The 21,357-nt window shown below is 35.1% G+C and overlaps 1 protein-coding gene across 7 annotated transcripts in view; it reads right to left on the reverse strand.

The window, feature by feature from the left end:
• Nucleotides 1-21,357, reverse strand: part of LOC128227399 (furin-like protease kpc-1) — a 55,040-nt gene that overhangs the window by 21,076 nt on the left and 12,607 nt on the right. For all 7 annotated transcript variants that reach the window (XM_052937897.1, XM_052937892.1, XM_052937896.1 and 4 more), the window contains exons 2-5: nt 19,587-19,685; nt 12,603-12,701; nt 7,419-7,547; nt 4,025-4,101 (exon numbers count right to left, since the gene is read on the reverse strand). In XM_052937897.1, coding sequence (XP_052793857.1) covers nt 4,025-4,101; nt 7,419-7,547; nt 12,603-12,701; nt 19,587-19,685 — 404 coding nt within the window. The remainder of the gene's footprint in view (nt 1-4,024; nt 4,102-7,418; nt 7,548-12,602; nt 12,702-19,586; nt 19,686-21,357) is intronic.

Consider the following 21,357-nt stretch of genomic DNA (forward strand, 5'->3'; position numbering starts at 1 on the left):
GTATACTAGGATAACAGTGAGGTGTATTATCTAGGTGTTTTGTATACTAGGATAACAGTGAGGTGTATTATCTAGGTGTTTTGTATACTAGGATAACAGTGAGGTGTATTATCTAGGGGTTTTGTATACTATGGTAACAGTGAAGTATATTATCTAGGTGTTTTGTATTATCTAGGTGTTTTGTATACTAGGATAACAGTGAGTGTATTATCTAGGGGTTTTGTATACTATGGTAACAGTGAGTTGTATTATCTAGGTGTTTGTATACTATGGTAACAGTGAGTTGTATTATCTAGGTGTTTGTATACTATGATAACAGTGAGTTGTATTATCTAGGTGTTTGTATACTATGATAACAGTGAGTGTATTATCTAGGTGTTTGTATACTATGGTAACAGTGAGTTGTATTATCTAGGTGTTTGTATACTATGATAACAGTGAGTGTATTATCTAGGTGTTTGTATACTATGATAACAGTGAGTTGTATTATCTAGGTGTTTGTATACTATGGTAACAGTGAGTTGTATTATCTAGGTGTTTGTATACTATGATAACAGTGAGTTGTATTATCTAGGTGTTTGTATACTATGGTAACAGTGAGTTGTATTATCTAGGTGTTTGTATACTATGGTAACAGTGAGTTGTATTATCTAGGTGTTTGTATACTATGGTAACAGTGAGTTGTATTATCTAGGTGTTTGTATACTATGGTAACAGTGAGTTGTATTATCTAGGTGTTTGTATACTATGATAACAGTGAGTTGTATTATCTAGGTGTTTGTATACTATGATAACAGTGAGTGTATTATCTAGGTGTTTGTATACTATGGTAACAGTGAGTGTATTATCTAGGTGTTTGTATACTATGGTAACAGTGAGTTGTATTATCTAGGTGTTTGTATACTATGATAACAGTGAGTTGTATTATCTAGGTGTTTGTATACTATGATAACAGTGAGTTGTATTATCTAGGTGTTTGTATACTATGGTAACAGTGAGTTGTATTATCTAGGTGTTTGTATACTATGATAACAGTGAGTGTATTATCTAGGTGTTTGTATACTATGGTAACAGTGAGTTGTATTATCTAGGTGTTTGTATACTATGATAACAGTGAGTTGTATTATCTAGGTGTTTGTATACTATGATAACAGTGAGTGTATTATCTAGGTGTTTGTATACTAGGATAACAGTGAGGTATATTATCTAGGTGTTTGTATACTATGATAACAGTGAGTTGTATTATCTAGGTGTTTGTATACTATGGTAACAGTGAGTTGTATTATCTAGGTGTTTGTATACTATGGTAACAGTGAGTTGTATTATCTAGGTGTTTGTATACTATGATAACAGTGAGTTGTATTATCTAGGTGTTTGTATACTATGGTAACAGTGAGTTGTATTATCTAGGTGTTTGTATACTAGGATAACAGTGAGGTATATTATCTAGGTGTTTGTATACTATGATAACAGTGAGTTGTATTATCTAGGTGTTTGTATACTATGGTAACAGTGAGTTGTATTATCTAGGTGTTTGTATACTATGGTAACAGTGAGTTGTATTATCTAGGTGTTTGTATACTATGGTAACAGTGAGTTGTATTATCTAGGTGTTTGTATACTATGGTAACAGTGAGTGTATTATCTAGGTGTTTGTATACTATGGTAACAGTGAGTGTATTATCTAGGTGTTTGTATACTATGGTAACAGTGAGTTGTATTATCTAGGTGTTTGTATACTATGGTAACAGTGAGTTGTATTATCTAGGTGTTTGTATACTATGGTAACAGTGAGTTGTATTATCTAGGTGTTTGTATACTATGATAACAGTGAGTTGTATTATCTAGGTGTTTGTATACTATGGTAACAGTGAGTTGTATTATCTAGGTGTTTGTATACTATGATAACAGTGAGTTGTATTATCTAGGTGTTTGTATACTATGATAACAGTGAGTTGTATTATCTAGGTGTTTGTATACTATGGTAACAGTGAGGTGTATTATCTAGGTGTTTGTATACTATGGTAACAGTGAGTTGTATTATCTAGGGGTTTTGTATACTATGATAACAGTGAGTTGTATTATCTTAATGTGTGTTTGCTATTCTTGCAATGAGGTGCATTTTCTGATATTGCTTGTATTCCATTTATTGCTGTTTCATAACTGTTGGTTACTAAGCAGATGGGAAATTGAGACTGAACTACTATACATCTCACACAGTTAAATAAAAATGTTTTATTCTATGATAGCATACAATTGCAAACTTCTCATGTGTTCATTACTGCTTTAGAATGCAAGAGAATATCTGAAATTCTAAAAATTCTTTAAAAAAGGATGGCCTCAATAAACCATTATAATGATTGTACAGTTTCCTTATAGAACGACCATTATCCGTGTTAAATTGAAAGGACAAGAACATTCCTAATGAAGCCCTAGAACATATTAATCAAGTGCATTTAAGACCCTGTCTTGTCTCTCTCCTGGGTTTTACACCTTCAATGTTAAAGTTAGCAGGCTAATGGAGTGTACATTAAGACCTTCTAATAATTGTCAACCGTTTTCATTATGAAATACAACAGTATTATTAAGAGAAATTCAATAATGACATGCCATGAAAGTCTAATGACCAAATGCACAAGGAACGGAAACATTTCATGATAAATCTTTGTTCTGTACTTTTATATCTTAAATATTGAGACACCATCAGGTTCTAAGACATTATCACATACCCGGAAATCAGGGGAAATGGAGTACAGGGCATTATGATTTCCAAGACAAAACAATATCTGTTGTAATTTATAGTCCATTTTCTCATCATCATCCTAATCAGCTATGTTTATTTTGGCTGCAAATGGTTCCTGTAACACCTCAGCAACCAAGCATGTCTCTGAGTGTAGATAAAGCCAACATCAACCTAGCATTATTATAGCACCAATTGAAGGGATGGTGTTGGATAACAAAGTTACATTTATCTATTTAAGGTGGATTGTGACAAAATGCTGTTAAAATACGGGAGTGCATATCTGGTTGTCAAGTTCATTATAATAGGCCTTAGAAGACAGTGTGTAATAAGAGAACCTTTTGCCAGGAGGTGGACACCTATAACATTGGACAACTACTTCTAACTGCCTTAATCAAGCTATTATACAACGTTATGACTGATGTTTTATATCTTAAATCATAGTCTCACAACGAATTCCATGAAGTACCAAATACAACTCAAATTAATGTGATGACGTTTGTTAATCTGAAGGTGGGAACAGTAATATCAACTTCCATTTTAAAGCTTTTTCATTTGTATTGTTTTCCAAGGTACCAAAACAACAAACGGTAGACACAGTGTCATAAAGCTCAGTCAGAAGTGAAATTAACTTTGCTTCTTTACCCAAAAAAGAGGTTTCTGTTTGATTTTATTTCTATTTTATTACAAACAAAGCTATATTTTAGTGCGCCATTAATATTTATTCAAACAGACAGTAATAATATCAAGTGGCAGAAAAGGCATTTATTGTTGGTGTTAGATGGTTATCTTGTGGCAATAACTTCACACCTATTTCTCTTTACTATAACTGCATTGTTGTGTTAGGATCAGTAACTGCCAAAATACTTCTTTTATGATGCACACAATCTACTAACGTTCAAGTTTCATTCCACACAATCACTATGTGAACCAAAGAGGGTTTAAATTTAACCTTTAAATTCACTTGGTATCATACAAAATTTGTTTCGTAGTATTCATACATGCATAAAGTTATGAGCTTTCAATTTTTCTTACAGAAACCATAAAAGATAATGATAAAACATGTCATCTGCCGCAAAGAGATTTGAGTGGGCCATTAGTCATTGGCTTGTACGTAAAATATTCAAATTCAATGAAGATTTCAGCAAATTATTTGATATTGTGAAAAATCCTTTTGGCCATCAATGCACAATGCTTCAACATGCACATGCCTTGATCTGTATGCATGTCTAGTAGACATTGTCTACATGTTACAGAGTGGCTGATCCTGTCCACCGGACTCACCTGTTCTCATTCTTGTAGTCATATCTCGGAGTGGGATCTGGGTCATGGCCATTTACGTCATAGCTTGCCTTTTCATCCTGAAACATACCAAAACCCTATGAAATACAAACATGCCAGAGTGAACCGTTTAATTAAACAAATGCACCATTTTTCTCAAAATATCAAGGGACACAACTCATCAATTATCAATCCAAGAATTATGGGCTTTGCTAAATATATGCATGTTGTCACTTGTAGCAAGTGTAACAAGTGTACTAAGTTTCATGTGAGTCTGTTAAATGGTAATTGTGTCATTGCCAACCTTTATTTTTCCGGCCAACAACTTCACCATTGCTTTAACAATACCTTCAATGTTTTCATCCACAAACAGACAAGCTGTAATGGGCTGGATTTAACAAGAATCCTTTGGCTATTTTGCTTTCAAACAAATAAAAATAATGTCTAATTTTTAATTTCAATCTAAAGTTATCCAACAGACCTGAATAAAACATTCCAAAGAACAAGATGCCTACAAAAATCATACCACACCTTCAGATGTACAGCAAATTTTATTAACTTTATGATAGGCATGTTTTTCATTTGTAAGAATAAACAACGCCAAGAGGGCTTGGTTTTTATTACCAGTAAAGCATATTAATTTTCCTACTAGCCTGTTCAGTGTACAAAATAAATGAAATTCAAAGCTCTGGACACGTGTTTTACATTATCGTGTTTTACATTATCGTCTATTGTATTAATTTACTTCAATAGTTTGGGTGGTCATTAAAACCTGTTTAATTCACCTCCCATGTGAAGATGTATAAAATCATATACATTTGATTCACAAAGGCATTTCAACATTTCAGGCCAACCACTCTAACATTTCTCATCCTCTCTAGAGAATGGAGACTATATAAAGTCCTTGTGATTAACAGTGATTCAATATCTGGCAAGTGTTTTAATGATTCATATATAACTTCTGGTAAGTGAATGAAATCCAGCCAGTAGACAGTCAATAAAGTATGCCCACTGAACGTCATCATGGTATACTGCCAATATGCGAGGTGGCAAAAATACCAAATTAGGAATTGCCAAGACATTTTCCTGGTAGGAACCATGACATCAACAAACCTGCCATAATTCTTATGCAATCCATTTACTTAACGTCAGCGATGTTAACTATTTTGTCTTGGGCAATTTTTGCATAACATTTTATTTACTGAATATTGTTATTCCCAAGGCAACTTATAGAAAGGTCAAAGTCAAAATTGGAATAAACATTACTTGGCATGATGATTTCCTTAGTCATTCCATCATTGTGTTCTGCATTCCAGACATGAAACCCTCTTTATCATATGGAAAATAATGCTAATAAAAATTGGAAACAACCCTGTTCAGTATTATTTTGTTGACACAAACCTGCACTCTAAACGCTGACATGGACAAAGAAGGAAACGAAACAAAGACAGGTCAAACCTGTTTGTGGGCCAACGCTGTCGTTGCGTTTTCAAATTTTTCGTTCCTGATTTTTCATAAGATCGACTTTGTTGTCAGATGGAACTGAAAAATACTTATTTTTCTTTTTCAAGAGAAGATCATTGTCCTGTTTATTACATTTATAATGGAGAGATCATTTAACACGGGAGAGAGACCCTGGAGGACACCAGTACCATCACCAGAAGTGGGGGGCATCAATCACGCTGTCTGGGAGGAAACGCAATAAAAACCCACAGTGGCAATAAGATGACAGACCACACTGACTGGAAAAATGTTGGAGAAAAGTGGAGGAAACAATTTGTGTCTGTGGGTAAAAAAGGTCTCTCAAAAAGCCATAACATAATTCTCCACAACTAAATTACTAAATAATTATACCATGATAAAATACTAAATATCAAAACCAGGAGTTTCCTCATTTTCAATTTTGAACAGCCAAACTCTTTGTATGTATTACTCAACTATCGCTGTCACAGTTTATCAGTTAAAAATGTAATAACAATAATGTTAGTTTATATTTCGCATTTCGCAAAATGCATTAACATCAATTCTTGGTACAAGTATGTCATTAATTCAAGAAATAACCCCCATGTCTTATATAATATTCTCCCATTACAACAATACCAAGTTTCAGCTCCAATCCCTCGCTTCCCTGCTCATAATCCATCGGGATTTCTTCTGCATTACTGGAACACTTTTCACAGCATTCCTTCTCACTATTGCCGGCAATCATCCAACATTTTGATAGAGATGTTACAACAGTGGTTTTTTATGTGCAGATTTTTTGCGCCTTAAAAAAACTTGTAAACAAGCTTTGGGCCAGCCTATTGCGTATATACATTAAGTTTTTACGGTTAATATGAATTTCTACAGCTCAGGAAGATTTCTCAGAAAGAAAGCCGTTCTTTCTTGATGTACAAATTTACAGGAACTTTACAACTACCTTCCTTCGTATTCATCACAATAAATGTAATCAAAACCTCATAAGAATAATTAGGCTAAAGTTGGCAAATGTGATACCATTTTTCTAGTTAATTGTTTTTAGTTAAATAGTAGAGATAAATAGATATCAACAAGAACAGAAATGTCTTAAATCCTTCTCCTCTATAATTTTTGCAATTGTTCATCATGGAAATGTGCAGCATCTACACGATTAGACTGCAGAGGTGACATTTGAATGAAAGCAGTACAAAAATCGGAAATAAATGTTTGACAACAACTTTTGTAAGAGAAAACACACACACTCTAGAGTGTGAGAGAGATATATTCCAGAAGTAACAATTTAACAAGGTGTTATTACTGTAGCAGGAGGGGGTAGGAATGACAGGATTACTGCCTCACAGTTCCTTTCATCTCCTAGTGGTGCCACAGTATGCCGATTGCTTGGGATTATAATTTAATATGGGATTTAATTACTAATGTAATTGATCTACACAGAGAGCTATGGGCAAGTTCCATTCCCTTTTACCCAGAATATAAAAGGAATAGATGTTAAGTTTCAGAGTCCTATTCTTATAGAACGAATCATAATCCACTTTTGAGAAAAGAAACAACTAAGAGAATCAAACAGTATCAGCGATAATGGACCTCGTTATTACTTTGGCTTTAATAGACATTATTATGTTATCCATCACATTATGTAGACCAAAAAGGGAATGGATCTATCATTTATAAGCTGTCATTAACCTTTTCATGTTCCAAGTAATAGTTCCATCTTACCATGTTTTCTGTATGGGCAACAAATGTACAGATAACAATGTGCATGTAAGGTCAATATGCAAACATGTGTACCAGTGAATACTAGCTACTGTTACATCAATTCCCATAAATCTAATGCCACCCAAGTGGAGTCATGACCTCCACCATTTTCATAGCCAGTTATGACTCTGCTGTGAGCCCACATGGCCTGCCATGTACGTACATAGTTGCGTTTGAGGTCCGGATGTTCTGTCTCAATGCCATCGTCCAGAATAGTGACTGCCACGCCCTTCCCAGTCACCCCCATGGCCCACGCCTTCTGAACATTCATATCCATACCATCCCCACGATTCTGAAACACACAAAATATTTTCAAACCTTTGGAAATAAAGGCATTAAATAATACTTCAACTTCGTGAACTTCAATAAGCTAGCTGTACTGTTCTCTATGTTAAACAAAAGGTCAGAAGGGATATGAGATTTATGTAAGAACTTGACTAAGATAGGTTGCAGAATGATATGATTCATTCTAGGTCTACCCCAAAACTTTGATAGATTTGCCTGGGCAAATATGTGCCAAATATATTTTACTAATGTTGATATGTTTGCACTTGCATTTCTCAGAGTAACGCACTTCTGAACCAGCAAATTTAATAATAACTGATAAAATGTACAGCTTTGATTTGGTATCATAATGGAAAGGGATATGATAATTAAGTTCCTGTGTAGCTGTTAAACAAACAGCATCAAAAACATCACTCTTTGATAAAACAAATTCCTGAAAGTGATAAGTATTTGACATTACAAAGTAGGAATAATTACTGCAGACAGGTTTTCTTGTGAGTAACATTGAAAACCTTTATCAGTATGCCACTTACAACAGAAAGCATGCCTTCATGGAGTCATTTCACCCTCTAACCACTTTTCTTTCTTTGCAAAGTTTTTGGCTTATAGTTCATGCTGTTGTGGCCAATGAGGTTTCCGAATAAAATTTAGTAGCATTTTGTTGTCAGATCGTAAGCTAGCATATAACAAGCAAATGTCTACCATAACAAGACACTGCAGCTATCAAAGGTACATGTTATAGAAAGCTTATAACTTTCTGAACATCCGTGGAATAGGTAGATACTCGTAATGTTAAGGGGCATGATAAGAAAACAAAGGAAGTAATGCATTTATCAATTTCAACTCTTATATGCTTGAGGAAATCTCCCAATGCAGTAATAGTAGTAAAACTTCTTCATTCTGAGTAACACTTTGCTTAATTTCAACAATCAACAATAAAATTTCAGTGTGTATTTTCATCCCCAGCCTGCCAGTCTCAGCAGCTTTGAAGCCTTGCTCATGTAAGATTAATGACCCACAGAGATGACTTAATGGAAATCAATACAACAAAATACTTCTTTCGTTTGCTTAACTGCACAATCATGAACATCCCCTGATAACTTTCTTAAAACAGGCCAATAACTGTAATAAATGCTGGAATAAAAAAGGAATCATGATATTGTGAAATAACTTGATGGGTCTCCATGAAATTACATGATACTTGTATTGACAGTTTGATGACCACTGCTGGCACAGAGGCTCCAAGATTCTTTATTTATGTCCATGAGGGACATAACAACCCAATCCTCTTCTTCATACTGGCAAACTATTTACAAATTATTGAGCTTGTAATGGCTATCATTAATTTTTTTGCACATATACTTGTTTCTGGATAAAAAAAACGCATCTACATTGAAAGTAAAAAAATCTGAAAACCACTAATGAATTTTTCTTTGTCAACATTTTATCCTTGACTTCTGTTCGCAAACAAACTTAGCCAAACATGCGCATCCATCAGTTAAACAAAGTATCATGACAAAGCCATTTTGCAACAAATCTGTATTGCCTCAATGCAACGGTGGCTTGGAAAGTCAGTTTCAATTCTTTAAAGATATTCATTTGTCACCATGTCATTCTTGCAAGTCTAACTTTTATCTATGATTAAATTGCCGGTTGAAGCAAAACAATGCAAACTGTTTTTATGATGTATGAATACTTTGCCCACTTCTTCAATAGTTATATGCACCATGCAGTCAATTGTAACCACGGTCCGGGGAAGAGCGGGAACTTTCCGTCAAGCCTAGCCCGAATAAAATCCCCTCCCTGCAGGAATGAACTGCTGGTAAAATCCCTGCCAAATGCTCCCGCACCCCAGTGGCCCTAGGTAAGGCCCATTCCCTGCTATTTTGGGCACTAAGACAAAACAACCACATTCACCCGGCACTGCGGGGCCACCTGGAAGGTAAAAACATAGCCATTTTCCCCGGTATACCCCCACACCTCGAGGGGGAGGGGGGTGCTGTGGGTACAATTGACTCAGATGCAATAGTTACAGGTGATAAGTAAAATAGTACACCAAATTGCTGAGGTGGGAAGTCAATTGACAGGCCATAGATGTTGCTTTAAATTATTAAAAAATCACTAATTGGTTTTGGGCGGCGCAAAAGCCATGACCATTTAAATTAACTATTGAAATGCTTAGTTTATTTGCAAACAGTAGTAGTATAACAATACATCAGATTTGTCATGACTATAGATTTTTGACCAAATTCTATTCACATAATTTTTTCAACGTTTTCTGAACAATCTCAGCATTGCAGACCAACTTTTAAGGTATACTAATCAAACTATTACAGACAGATTTACATTTATAACTTGATATGAGAACCTCTGACAGACAAGCGGAAGGACTGGTTCACTTCATAATAGGTCTCATTACCCTGGTCTAGTATAACCGATCATCAGACAATAATTTAACAGACACAACAGGCTATCCTCAATCATATTAAGAGTCAAAATTTATAAATGCATTACTTCCTTCGCTTACATCTGTCAATAAACTTTTAATAAGGATGTATGCTATTTTTGGGAAACACATGACAAACATCTGAAATTATTATAGATTACAAAAGACAACAGACTAGAAAAACCTGACTGCATCCTCATGGCAGTCAAACACCTGGTTGTGAAACCTGGGTCTGTCATTTCTGGAGATTGTGTCATTTGTCAGACTCCTACCAAGCTACTAGTGCTACCACTCATCTGTTAAGTGCTTATACTTATGACAAAAATGACAAAACCTCACACTTAACAATCATGTGATGAGCCGGCTGAAATCATAAGTTTTCCACTTTAATTTTTTAACCAAGAACTTGAACTATATTCTCTTTCTGAACCGCAAGAGTTTTTTGTTATACTTTGTACAATAAATGTCACAAACACAGTCATATACATCTCAAGTACCTGATTATTAGATTATGGCTATGATAAACCATTTCCATTTGGGTCAATGCAGCAAAATATTGCAGATTTTATCACGACACAGAATGCATTTTGACTTACTAGAATAGATGTTAATAGCAATGTTATACTAAATAAAATGGGCACCTGAGAATATTTTGAGTAAATGAATCTATAGCTTAAGTGCCTTATCATCTTCGTCCATGATTTCTCACCAAGTAAAAACATATTAATCCTCATAAGCAAAAACGGTTTGGGAGTAACTTGATGTATTTGTTGTTTGTTTAAGAGGTTGTGCCTATCAAATGTCAGACTGGCACACCATACCTGTACCTGCATGTCACGGACCCGTGTCATGACCCAAGACTTGTGTCTATGGACCCATTACACTAATTGTTTTAAACTTGATTGGCTAATTAGAAGTAATTGGACATTATGGTTGTTTACAGTTCTGGAGTTTGCAGCCATGTGTGGCTGGCAACAGTTGGCCTCTCAACATTACTGCCATCCTCAGGTACCTGATCAGAAGCACACCCAAGGTAAATCCTCTTCGCTATTAGTATGTACAATGTACTTCTCTAATCTACAAACATTTAACTGGTGTGTATACCACATAATGTTGTCTTGACCAATATACTTACTGGATGTATCAACATGAGTAAAACTTTTATTAGTCTAATCACCATGGCTAACCTGACATTAAAATGACCATTTTGTCTATGTCTAAAAATGTCTATGTTTCACATTCTGAAGCTACAGTCACACTAAAGCCGGACCCAACACAGACCACCTTAGATGAACATGGAACACCCAGGATCAAGAGACGTCTTCATCAGGGGTGGTCCTGGGTGAAATTGAGAAAACAGTCCCTCAACGATCTCAAAACATCGGACCAGCCAGACCAAATACAGCACCACAACATATCATGTAGCCAATATGGCTTATCCTGGTATCACCACAGCAGCACCACGGACATACCAGGAATGACCTGGACCAACACGGATGGCATCCTGGATCAGCCCTGGGGTGATCCTTGTCCAACAGGAAATTCCAGATCCCCAAGGATCAACCAATGCCACTACGGACCTTCCCCTCGGATTGAAGATTTTAAACAGTTTAATTGCATCAGAATCACATCTAAAGAGTCCAGCAATAAAACAAATTAAATCGGAATTGTAACATAAAATTCAAGCTTTATGTCCAATTAGTTAAATGCCTAAAGCCTTAATTTGTTAAAAAGACAAAACCACTGTAGTCTCATAAATAAAGGGCTATAGAATTCAAACTCAACCAAGGTAATTTGTGAGAATGGTTTTCAAAACTAAGTGAAAGTACTGTGAACATCCCCACAGAAAAATCAGTACTTCTTTTCTAGTTAATTCATCTTATTCAGTTGATCGACTGAATTGATTATGCAAGTTTTTCAGTAATTACCATCTCTAAAATATTACGTAAATACTACTTTATAGCCAGCCATACGCACACACATCTTCTTGGGTCCCACAGCGCAATGGATCGTTACTAGAGTTTCTCTCGTAGTTTTTCTGCGTTTACCAGACATTTTGATACTCTGCCAATGTTGACCATTATTCCATCAAATAATGTAATAGACATCAATGATACAAATGATCCCTATTTGGCCATAGAAATAAAATCCAGCTTCTATAAGATATAAATGCTAGAAAATTGTAACAATTTGCTAAGTGGCTATTTGCTTGACAGAAAAAAGCCTACTGTCAAAAAAATAATACCGAAATTGCCGTCAATAATACTTCAGACATGAAAAATGCCTACAGCTATGTTAAGTAATATGTGGAAATAGATTCAGACATGAAACTTGCCCATAAATCTGGTCTGTAATGTCTGATAAAAAACCAAACTTCTCCTTTTAACGTTCAGATCTTACAAACTAAAATACATTTTGTTCCATCAAAAATGCTAATTTCAACAGTAATAACAGTCTGCTGCATGACTTATTTGTTTGCAAAATCTACTTTAAAGATTTTGTTCTTTTTTTATGAACAATAGCAACTTGATAACACTTGGACATTCTTCCATGTCTTCCATCCAAGTGATATACAAGATCTCGATATACAAGATCTCAATCACCATCAATACTTACAAGGTACCATTGGTTACGCCATTTTGTGTCATTGAATTCCTGATATTGTATAAATCTCTTTCTCCTGGACTTGGCAACTTGTTGTTCCAACCATATCACCTGAAAAGAGATCAAACATGGGCAGTTGGTTAACAAATTATAACACCAAAACGTTCATACCATGAGTGCATAACAATTAACATAACTGATTATTCTTTTTATTTTTCTGAGTTGAACTTTTTTGCTTTTCACTGTTTTACAATTCGAAAAACAAATCTTTCTTCAAATTCATGGCAATTAAATTCAGCACACATCATGTTTTGGCTGCTGCACACTGAAGGGTGCCACAAAACATTAGCCCGATATCAAAACCGAGTCTGAAAGTTGATAAAAAAAATTGCGATACAGATCCTGATGTACTATTTAATTGTGCTCCACCAAGAAGTTGTTAAATTGCAGACATTTCAAATGCACAAGATGGAGAATCCAATTTAGAGATTGATGTCTACCAAGTTCATATTTTGTACTCATTTAAAATATTGATGATTAAAATATACTACTACTACCAGAGAAGCTCAGATTCGTAAACCGAGACAGTCAGGTTAATTTCTAAGATAGGATTTCTCAATTTCAGGACTGTATGCCAACTTTGATGGAACAATGTGATAAGAGCATGTAGTCTAAAATTGATAGATGCCATAAGATTGTATCTTGTGTAAGTTGTGAATAGCTAAATCAATATGGTAGCAGCATCTGAGATTGTCCTCAAGTGGATTGTACTGTCCTCTGAGGGCCCATGTTGACCCACTCCTGTATATCGGCAGACTTTGCTCTCATCTCTGGACATTACCAACACTTATTTGCATAGATTATAGAATGTAGGCAGACATTATCTGCAGAATCAGCGATTGCAAAATATTGCAATAATAAAGGAGAATATACTTTGCTTTGAACTATCGGTATGGCCTGTTTCTCTTGCATATTTAAACACAACAAACACCTTGCATTGGTAATTATCCAAAAGTCTTGCATAAATACCCCTGTTTTTAACATTCCATGAACAAGATAAAACATCAAACATGCACAGCAAGGTGTGCAGCAGGCTTGTGTGAGTGCAGCGGTGCAGGAGCAGGGAGGAATGTGGTGTTTACACAATGTTACACTTCCCCCTCCTCTCTGTCAGCCCCTCGTATCTGCTGAGTGTCAAAGAATGCCATGGACTACCTGCTCCTCTGTCAGCAGTCAACTAATGCTCCAAACAAACTGTCATTCTTATATATATATTTGCTACACTAACAGATAGTTTGATATGTCTAGAAAAATTCTCCATAATGACAAAATCTTGAGAGATTTTTGTAAATATTAGTATATTTTTACTTTCAAAAATATACGCAACTCAACAATCATCAGCCAAATTTAAATATTTATGGTAGATTTTGATAAGAACATCAAATGATTGCTTTATATTCAGCTCAACAGCTTATTGCTTCTCATGATTGTGTGCATGATTTATATTGAAGTATTTACGCACATTATCAATAAGTGTCACATAAAAACAATCAAATACCCTGCTTTTGGAAAGTAAAAACTGTAGAAATAGTTCCATTAGCAGCAGCATATCAGCAATGAAACGTTCTGCCAGGTTAACTGAATCACTATCAATAATTCAAAAATCTGTGTAATTCTTCATTCTCTCCCCAAGAAATTGTATTAACCACTAGCAAGCAGACATTCGCCTATCAAAGTCTCTGCACTCTTATCCTATTATCATTCTTGGCTTTTAACACTTTGTAATTATCAAGAAAAACTAGTAACCTATCCTACTCAATTATGTAAGACAATTCCCATATTGCCAAAGCAAACCTGTGAATGATTCCATAATTAAGGACATGGAAGTTTCATTGTTTTATTTTATCTCTCAATCTGAAGAATGCATTCTCTGGCTGCAAAATCTCTCACATAAACTACCATCTCCTTTTCAAGAGTGTGACACTTCTCTTAATCTGGGTGGAACAATGATGCTGCTGATTAACTTGAAAAAATACATATTATTCTCATGTTTTTATGTTATGCAATCCTTTTAAATATGATACATAATCAACAAGCACAATTTAAGAACATTTATTTGAGTCTGAATGTTTTGGGTCCAAACTCTTGTTGGGTGTTTACATTGTTATGATGGAATGTATGAATAGTTTGCATATCAGGTCATGGACGCATCATTCTGCAATTTTGATGTTGTGTGGTCATCTCTTTTTCAGTTGATGAACAAAAACTGCCATGGCATTAAAGGCAATGTACAGCATCGTTTCAATGCTCCTTCCATGGAGGAAGCCGTCTGATCCAGCACCTCCTGGAGGCTTGGCACAAACACAAGCCCATAAAAGTGAGTGCAGAGATAAGCCTGATCATCCACTTACATCTCCTGTAGACATTCTAATAAACCATTCACAGCCTTCATAAACACATTACCAGCACTTGATAAGGCTGGTTATATATTCCCTACCTCTTGTCTCCTGGCCAGAATCCTTATTTAAAGGAACTTACTGGTACTTTTTAAACTTATAAATGAAAACAAAAACAAACCATTGGATGTAACTTTGACATTATGAACGAGCTTGCAGACCACTTGTTATCAACAAGGACTGTTTCTGGTAAAAGTAATGCCAAGGACCCTTGGTGCTGAGCTTGATAAACTGACAATGAAAATTACTCATACTTCTGTTGATATGATGCAGGTCAATAGCCACTGAGCTACAGACTGGTAATTACAGACAGGTATTAGTTTACCCATGCCTAATATATGCCATGGACAACATTGACTTGCATTTTACTACATACTAATGAAAGGTTAGTGTCAATAAAGAATGTTGAAATTGCCCAGAAAGATACCCCAGTGACTATTGTGACATTATCTTCCTGCAATCATAAATCTGTTGATATGGAACTTTAATACTGTTGTATTGAGGAGGACCATGTTGTGGTTTGTTAGAGTTGACCCAGTTCCACAAGAGTGCCGGATCATTGTGAGCAGGTGTCAATGTCTGGCTTAGATAGGGTAGAGGTTTACTACTTGTAGACTGGAACAAAATAACACCCAAAAAACAAGTACTCCACCAAAAATCATGTCAGTACATCAATACCAGTCTGCCAACAACCTCTCAGGAAAACATGCCAAAGAAATTACAGTGTTGTAAGACATACAAGTGGTATTTATTTGAACCGTAGAGGGAGAAGTGGTAGGTTCTTCAACTTAGAAACCTCGATGTCAAAACAATGACTAGAATGTGACAACTGATTGATCTTACATGACTTTTCCATTTTCACCATTGACTTAGTCAAAAACCATACCACAGTGATGACAGAAAATGTTAGAAATAGCACTTGCTTTCTAGTCAACATTTTAACCTTCTTCAACTCTGACATGTTTGGCAACAAGAGGGATTGCAAATTTACAATATAGCAGTATGATTTAAGATGGGTTCCAAAAACTTCCATGAACAACAGGTGGAAGTCCCAGTCTAGAACACAGACTGGGATGGAGGCATTGCCTGGAACCACCAGACCAGCATTTATCTGATAAGCCTATAGATAACAACATCATCTCATTCACTGCCATACAACATCACTACTGCTGTTCCACAAATAAATTACAAGGTTATAAGTTAGATTTTTGGTGGAACCTTCAATTTGTTTTTCTTTCACTGTTGATAAATATGTTCCTTAATTATGATTTTAATGGGAATAAGTACGAAAAGAGGGCAATTAGGACTTCAAACATCTGCTCACAATTCACTTTTGAATTGATATATAATGCAACCTGTTCATATGATTTACAATTTTCAATACAATTTTCTCCTAGATTCGCCACAGAAAATACATAATAATTACATAAACATTGTAACTGATACAAATCTGGTTTTCAAAGGTAAAAATGTGCAGTGCCAAAAGCAGCAAACAAAAAAGGTTTTATCAATGAAATTCTTGGCTTCTATATTGGAACCGTTGCAATATCTCACCTGTATCGAAAATATCATTTTATTGTGCTCCAAATGGAATAGCTCTTGAAATTAAACCAAAGTTTATCGACAATAATATCAAAAAAATGTGCCTACGTCTAAGTTCGGAAATTTAAACCAATTCGAGAAAAATATTATTTGGTAATTTCAATTGCGTTCTGACCGACTAAAGTGGTGTTGATAACTTTTGATTGCTGTCATATTCCATGGATCAAAGGACTGTTTAAATAACGCTGTCTCAGATTTTTATGTCACTTTCAAGTATCTATTTTCCAAGAATCAATAGGCACGGCGACTGGGAGATATAGCAGGTCTTAGTTTTATGCAGATTGGTAAGGCATTTGCATGCTTTAGTACCCTCATATATTTTTTTAAACTCTTACACAAGACGCTAAGCATTTAAAGAAATATGGGATGAAAAAAATCCCTTCTTGTAAATCTTCTCAATATTTTAATAATATAATAGTATGTGAACATTGCTATGCAATTTTAAAGGACAAAAATGTGAACTTTATCAAATTGCACTCAAACAGGACTGTGATGAATTATTTATACATAGATGTAGCATGGAACAAAGAAGGTTTAACCCTCAGGCCATGACTTAAACTGACAAATTGCATTTTACTCAACATTTTACACCACTTTTCTAGAAATTGAATTATTGATTTATTCTTAAGAAGTCCTGTGTGGATAGAACTAGCATTTTGAGGTTTTGAAGCATTGAATAGTAGCGATGTTAACTCAGCCCCAAATCGACAATTGCCTTCAAAACAAATTAAGTTTCCCTGAACATCAAAAGATCGCAAGAAATTGATGTATAAAAGTATCACATGCAAAACTGCTGAATTTGAACAGCAAGACTGTGCTGACACTGAAATTTCAAGGTTTATTGGTGTGCCAATATTTGGTTGACCACCAACAACAAGCAAAACTTTGAATGCCAATGCGTTTGAAAGGTTGGGTGTAACTATTTCAATGTATTAGTTCTGTTGGTATAACTAAGTGACCTCACAGTAATATCATGTGATAGTACAGGCAAACTTTGCTTTATCAAACTCTGTTATCCCCTTTTTCTGGGTATATCAAACCTTATTTGAATGTTATTTTAGTTTGACATGTTTTGCATTTCGGTTATATCGAATGGTTGTATCTCAAAGTATTTGCAGATGTTACAACGACTTAATATTACAATTTTTGAATGTATATGCCAGTCACACATTGTCACCTGAGCCAGGCTTTCAGATCTTTTGATTGATGAAATTGATCTACATGCTAGTTAAAGCTTTGACCAATCATGGCAGAGCAAACGACATGAGGTCTTTTGCTTCAAAACCTTAAAATGCTAAGTTCATTTGCAAGCAGAAGTATTATATATGGAATTATATTTCATCTTTAGAACCGTAACCAAGCTAAGTGGTGAAAGCTTTGAATGTGTAATTAAACATCCAAAAGCAAAAAAAACAAACTTGAATAACAAGTTAATTCAGTAATTCTTACTGCATTAATACCGGGTACTCTTTGGTAAAGACTGCTCAGGTGACATGTAGCTAGTAAAAGACCAAGCGCCTCAGAATGTTCTTTAGTAAGAACAATCACGCCCCAAAGTGATTTCATGGCTGTTTGTAACTGATATTAATCTATTGCAAAGGAGCATTTATTGGAATTAGGTGTTCAGCTTTGATGAGTATGGTGCCAAGGGGGCTGTGTTCAATATAGAAAGATCAATGGAGAGCCAATAACTTTCCCATCCATCACAGTTGTAAAGATTTAGTCTACAGTTTTAAACAAGGCTGCCTGGAGGACCAAAACTATAATATGGAACAGACTGCCATTCCTCTGATTTTCCACACTATTGGATGAAAACAGAAACATTCCTAGTCACATTTGGCATGGAATATTTCAGATTTGTTTGCTTTTACCTCTCCTCATCAGATACCTTCCAGGAAATATTGCATGCTTTCCACGACCATGACACCTCAGCTGTATTTTGAATGGGAAGGACAAGGTTGTTGATTGTGAATGCCATTTCTGTCAAGTTTCTATTTATGGTTTTGAGCCTGACGTCCTGAGGAGGCCCTACCATTAGGCAGGAAACTTGAACTTCATGAATAAACTTAAATGAAATTTCAGCTGGAGCAAATTTACCGTAAATCCAAAAGTCAATTTCAAATAACTTTCTATTGTAGCATGTAATTACCGGAGAAATGTTGTTTAAATTAAGGTGGATTCTCAAGTTTAAAATGACATAATACTTTTCTAAATGACATAATAATTCTGTAATATATGAGAAAATGAGCGCTGTAGATTTCACATCAATTCAATCTCATTATCTTGCCTTGTTAAGTTTTCAATCCACATACAGAATTGGTCAGACAACCATAAAGGTTTAAATTTAAAGGGGGTTTTGGCAGAAAGTAGAAGCCACCTGACACCAGGATTTATGTTTATAGCTGCACTCTCACAGATAGACCGTTTTGACTACTTTTTTATTTTATGTCTTGGAATGAGCCAGTTTCTGTGTAAACAACTAACAACCAGTGATATAAGACTGCTGACAAAAAATCACAGATTTTCATATTTCCGTTCGAAGATTAATGTTTTATTGCTACAAGCGTTAATAACGCTTTGAGAAAAATGAATAAAACATCCATTTTTGAACATAAATATGAAAACCTGTGATCTGGTTTTTGCCAGCAGTCTTATATGTATCACTGGTTTCCATGCATATTTGCAAACATGGCTCGTTCCAATAATTGTTTTTAAAAGGTGTCAAAACATTCAATCTGTGAGAGTGCAGCTTTAAATAGATTGCAGATACCTTGGAAGCTGAAAGTTCAACTTAGGAAAACAAAATCATGAATACTTTATCAAGCCTACAAATATCAGACCATAGTAACTTTTGTGCACTTAAGGACCATAAAGGCAATTACTATTTTATCACTGTTTGAGAGCATGCCAAAATATTATTTCTGGTGTTCATACTTACATTTTTATGTTGAGCAATGTATCTGTGGTAATATGTACTAGGATATTTGGAGCGCTTTGACACTCTGGAATGACGAAGTAGATATATATCTGGCAAAATCTGAAAATAGAAATAGAAAGGAACATGATTTTAATGATATGGCACAATCATATATACATGGTCATGATTATAGCCCAATTTTTAACACTGCGCAAAACAACATACAAGATATAAGTAAGAAAACCACAAGAAGTTACCAATGCTCGGTCTTTTCTCCATTAAAGAGAATTTCTCCGGTCTTTCTTATTAAAGCCATACCCAATGTTACGGAACATAACAATTACAGACTTGGCCAAAGCAATCAGCGAAACCTGAATGCTATGACAATTTCTAGTCTTTTCCCCCCATCAACTTGTTTCAAGTATAAAATACAAAATAAAGGTGAAGCACTACATGTAATCAATCAAAGTTGATAAATTTGATGAAATTCAGTTTCTGAAAGTAATTAATTCCTGGTCATGGCCTTCTGACCTGAGCCTGAATAAAACTAAACCAAGTGGTTTATTATTCTAATTCTTAAAACAAAAACAAAGAACCATCGATGGAAGTGATATCAGACTGTAATGGCAGAAACATTCTTAATCTACTGGTCTGAATGCTTTAATAACTAGTATCATGAACAAATATGGTTATGTAGATGTGTTTGTGGATCACTTGAAACGACCAGTACATTTACACAATTGATCGCTTGAAATGACCAGTACATTACAATAGATCACTAAGTGGCACAACTTGTGTCCATACTGTCTGTTAGTATTGATCACCTGTATAGAAAGTGGCATCACAAGCTGACTATAACTGACCTGAAATCCTCCAAATGGAAGACCCAGGCTAGACATTTCCAAATCCTGACCACACATAACATATTAATAATCAATGAAGGACTTAACAGGATGGACTTTTGAATTCTTTACCACGTTCACTAGTAAAAAAAGTCATGCACAATAATAAAATCCATGTTTTGCTGTAGTATTTAATTAATTAAATGGTGTAACTTAGAGAATTGGCACCTCAACATTAGCACTCAGCTGAATTGAACAATTCTGACAAATAGCAATAAATCAGAACCTACCATACAATTAAGTAGCTGCCATGATGAAGCAACAGAAACATGAGACATGATGCCTGCAGCTCTTACAGACATTTAAAAACATGGGTTTAACAGTAGGTATATCCTTTAACATCATAAAAAATCCATTTTAAGAGTCTATCTTGTTATACTTTAGTTTCTGAACTTCATTGAAGTTTGAAAAGAAATCAAAAAAACAAATTAAAACATGGGGGTAATGCCTTAACAAGAGGGCCATGATGGCCCTAAAACGCTCACCTAAGCAAAGGGCCACAACTCTGTGATAAAGCATTAATAAAAATGTTGCAATTTAATAAAATCTTTACTGATGACCATGCCTTGTTTTATATTTGTAAAAGGTCACACAATGAAGCTACCTGTAAAGTTTCATTAAATTTGGCCTGGTAGTTTCAGAGATTTTTTTAAAGCAAAACAGTAAGTCAGCCATTTTTGTTGTTGTTGTTGTTGAACAATCTCAAGGCCTTATTGTATTTTTGTAGAGGGTCATCCAAGGAAGCTTCCTGTAAAGTTTCAGTGAATTTGGCCTGGTAGTTTCAGAGATGTCTTTTAAAGCAAAACAGGAAGTTGGCCGGATTGTTGTTGTTGTTGGTCAATCGCGACCACTTGTTGCATTTTTGTAGAGGGACACCCAAGGAAGCTTCC

Source organism: Mya arenaria, chromosome 3 (assembly GCF_026914265.1).
Source record: "Mya arenaria isolate MELC-2E11 chromosome 3, ASM2691426v1".
Lineage (NCBI taxonomy): Eukaryota > Metazoa > Mollusca > Bivalvia > Myida > Myidae > Mya > Mya arenaria.